This window comes from Nicotiana attenuata, unplaced genomic scaffold (genome assembly GCF_001879085.1).
Source record: "Nicotiana attenuata strain UT unplaced genomic scaffold, NIATTr2, whole genome shotgun sequence".
NCBI classification, from domain to species: domain Eukaryota; kingdom Viridiplantae; phylum Streptophyta; class Magnoliopsida; order Solanales; family Solanaceae; genus Nicotiana; species Nicotiana attenuata.
In genome coordinates, this window is record NW_017670575.1 from 570113 (window position 1) to 572631 (window position 2519).

General features: G+C 41.3%; 1 protein-coding gene across 1 annotated transcript; it reads right to left on the reverse strand.

The window, feature by feature from the left end:
* Positions 1 to 2027: 2027 nt before the first annotated feature.
* Positions 2028 to 2414, reverse strand: LOC109241153 (GDP-mannose transporter GONST3-like; the record flags this gene model as incomplete). The annotated part of the gene is made up of 1 exon (XM_019407877.1): positions 2028 to 2414. A coding segment is annotated over one exon (387 nt), but the record flags the coding sequence as incomplete, so codon positions are not given.
* Between the last annotated feature and the right edge of the window lie 105 nt (positions 2415 to 2519).

The following is a 2519-nucleotide window of genomic DNA, read 5'->3' on the forward strand; positions in this document are numbered from 1 at the left end:
CGACTTGATTCCTTTTAAGGATACGTAGGCAGCCTCACGGTTCGGTCCCATCAAAACAAAAATCCAAAAGTCCCCAAGCAAGAAACTGGGGCAGAAGTTGTGGTTGTTGTAAGAAATATGATTTCGGAAGTTGTAATTTTGAACCCATCTGAATTGTTTTGAGCCTTTGATATCCTTTCTTTCTAGACCTATCCAAAAGCCCACGTTACGATCCAAAGAAAGACCTTCTGATCAGTCTTCGGGAAATGCCAAGTCGAGAAAGTAGAGGTGATCTGTATCAGGGGCAACCCTCCGGTCCAAGCAGGAAAATTAATAAAAATGAGAGAGTCTTATTGGTGAAAACCCTCACGGGCACCGTAAAGCGACGGGGGCTGAGAGAAATGAAAAATGAGAGAGTCTTATTGGTGAAAACCCTCACAGGCACCATAAGGCGAAAGTGAGTTGAGAGATGGACAAATGAGAGAAGTCTGTTGGTGAAAACCTTACAGGGCACCGCAGGGTAAACAAGGTTAAGGTTTGGGTGAAGAAATCAGGTTATGGAATTCCGGGGCAACAAAGTATGGCAACTGAAGGTTGATTGGTTGGACAGATTGGGCCGGTTAATCCAAAATGCATGTCAGGATCAATGGTACCAGTTGTCCCACTCAAATAAGTCTCTTTTTCTTTTTCCTTTTAGCAAGTCGTCCTGTTTTGGATTTTCTTTATCCTTAACTCTCAAGGTCATTGCATTTCATTTATTTTGGGGTTTTGTTTTCTCTAAGATGTTCCATGTCAGTCTTGTTCAAAGCAAATAAGAAAGGATTTCAAAGCTCACTACCAGCTTCCAAAATGCAAAGCACAGTGTGGCCAGAACATACCAAAGATAGCATGATGTAAAGTGGGATATAAGGAGTCACCGGAAGTTTCATCGGTGGAATGATTTGGTAACTTCAGGGGAGATGCAAAGGCTCAGATAAAGGGGTCAAAGATGTAAAGCAGGGGTTTGGGTATAAAACACTCGGGTCATCAAAGTTCATGAGGTTTGAGGTCAGTCAGAAAGGCAAGCAGTTCAAGGTCAATTCGAAGAAGCAGGCCAAAACAAAGCACGGCAGCGAAGAGACTTTCAGCAAGAATGCCATCAACTAACCACCATATTTCAAACTGACAAATTTTTCTTTGATTGAAACAGGGGCATAAAATTTCGTTTGTTTCGGAGGAACTCTCCGTAGGGGAAGAGCAAGCACCAAACAGGTTTGACCGTAAAACTTTCAGGACCCTCCTGGAAAATGTGGCTTAGTTAAATTTCAAAACAATCATTGTCACACCTTCTTTTTACCTACACCCCCGTAAAAGTGTATAAAGGAGTTATTCTAATTAAAGGACAATCGAAACAGGATTTGTTATTAAAAGATTCAGAGTCGCCACTTGGGAGATTTATGGTGTCCCAAGTTACCGGTTGAATCCCGAATCGAGGAAAAAAAATTGACTCTGTTTAACAGTCCGCGAACCAGAAATCCAAGTAAGGAACTGTGTTAACCTGGGAGAAGGTGTTAGGCATTCCCGAGTTCCGTGGTTCTAGCACGGTCGCTCAACTGTCATATTCGACTTGATTATCTGATTTTAAACAATTATGAACCTATGTGCAAATTTTAGTTTTAACCGCTTTTATCCATTTTTTAGAGAAAATTGCAGCGTTATTAAAATACGTCTCGAACCACGTCACATAAATGCACCCGTGGTTTTTGACATACTTTAACATTGTTGAGATTTGGATTTGGGTCACATAAATGTGCACCCGAGTTTAAGAAAGTAGATTATTAAATACGCACCTAAAGCAACTACGCGTTTGCACTTTGCGAGGGCCATGGAATTTGCTAAATGGCACGCCTCGAATTCTAAGGATTAAAACGAAGATTAATTAAAACGAGGGCCATGCAATTGTCATTTTTGTTTAGCACGGCGCACCTCGATTTATTCTATTCAAGAGATTCCTAAATTAAATTAGGAGATGGGCTATTATGGCGCACCTCCATTTCTAATCTCCCAATTTATGTACCTTGCTTCTGATTGTCACTGCCCTGCATGTTGCTTTGCATTTCAAGCAGCTTGTGTTGCTCCTCCTCATCAGATACTTGTGGATTTACATCTTTCATGGCCTTGGGCTTGTTGGTTGTGGACTGCTGGTACATGACGCCACCAAACATGCAGATCAACAGCCCCAGTGTTCCGATAAGTTTGGAGTGTTTATCCCATATAACTAGACTTATCACTATTGTCAAAAGTTTGTTCACAATGCCAAGAACAGTAAATCCTACTGCAGAGATCGTTCTACGGCAAGAAAATTCAAAGAAGGATATTGCTAAACCAAATAAACATGACAGGGCTACTAGTAACACCACTTGAAAGCCATGCCAATCAGACTCGTCGTCAATTCCCTATTAAATTCACCCATTACCAAGTAACTACTATAGGAAAGAGCAGCAAAGCCTCAAGATTGTGTACAGCACAGACCCACGTATTAGACCAATGTCATACACATG